Consider the following 1,252-nt stretch of genomic DNA (forward strand, 5'->3'; position numbering starts at 1 on the left):
ATAAATATCAAATCATCATCAAATCAATATTGTATCGTATCGATATCGTATCATGATAAAGCTGGTGAGTTGCACACCCAAAAGTTACATTATCTAGGCAKTTGAAGCTTCTTAACATATTTTCTTTGAGTTTTTCATGACATTTTACTGTTTATTAACATGTTTTGATTGGTTTATTTCACATAAAATATAAAAACATTATAAAGTTTCTTCTACAATATTTGCCTGAAAAAGTAATTTTTAAAATGTCAACACAACTCAAACCGTGTTGATCTCACAAACCAAGCAGGTCCATTCTTCAGTCTTTTTGTCATACTGCAGGGCCTGTTTCTGGTTAAGGCATCCATATAACAGATGGTGCTGGCTGGTATGATGCAAACTTTATTTCACAGTATTTTTAAGAATTATCCCGATATCATGGTATTTGATGATATTTTTCTTTTCATCACAGCTCAGCTGGTATAAAAARGTAGAAACGCTGCTTATTAGCAAACCTCAGTCAGCTGAAGTTACTCTCTTTCTGCAACACAGAAACTATTTTCTTTTACTGTACTCCTGTCGCTGTTTCCCTCTACATGTTTTTTCTGCTTTACCTGGCTGAGGACAGTCATGCATTTTGAACATGGGGTCCAGTTCAGTCGTGAATGAGGAGGGCTGAGCAAAGATCATTATCATGCAAATTTACTTTGCGTATGAAATATATTKGTGCACATCACTGAAAAGGGGATGGCTAAAACAGGAGGTATTTTTTTCTTAGTCAGTCAATATAAGCAGCGAAGTCGCCACCCGCCACCAGTTATTTAGAGTTAGCTTGCCCCGTGTGCTGCCATGTATATGCACTAAGCGGTACAGCAAGAAAAATACATGACGTTTCAAACATGTTCAGGCTATTAAACCAGTATATGAAAAATCCATATAATAATGACAATAAAAAACATTTTTCAGTATGAACAGGTATACCATCCAACTCTAAACACCACTTTCATCCTGCCGAGACTTACCAGCAGCGTCACTTGCAGTGATATCAACGTTGTGTCCAAGAATGGCGTTGAGACAATCAAGATGTCCTCGTGCTGCTGCCAAATGAAACCTAAAATATGAAATAAATATGAGAAAATAATTAAATAAAAAGGACAAACAGAACATGAGATGGATGGATGTGGCAAGAAAGTGGCAGCAGAGATTTACGACAGGCAGGGAAAAAGCGATCTGGTGTAAAGAGAAAAGGGGGTGGTGTGTGTGTGTGTGTGTG

General features: G+C 37.1%; 1 protein-coding gene across 1 annotated transcript in view; it reads right to left on the reverse strand.

Moving 5' to 3' along the window:
• uacab (uveal autoantigen with coiled-coil domains and ankyrin repeats b) overlaps positions 1-1,252 on the reverse strand; it is a gene marked incomplete at its 5' end in the record, with an annotated part of 23,565 nt that overhangs the window by 16,236 nt on the left and 6,077 nt on the right. The window contains 1 exon segment of the mRNA XM_014033154.1: positions 1,002-1,090. Coding sequence (XP_013888608.1) covers positions 1,002-1,090 — 89 coding nt within the window.

This window comes from Austrofundulus limnaeus, unplaced genomic scaffold (assembly GCF_001266775.1).
Source record: "Austrofundulus limnaeus strain Quisiro unplaced genomic scaffold, Austrofundulus_limnaeus-1.0 Scaffold1648, whole genome shotgun sequence".
Lineage (NCBI taxonomy): Eukaryota > Metazoa > Chordata > Actinopteri > Cyprinodontiformes > Rivulidae > Austrofundulus > Austrofundulus limnaeus.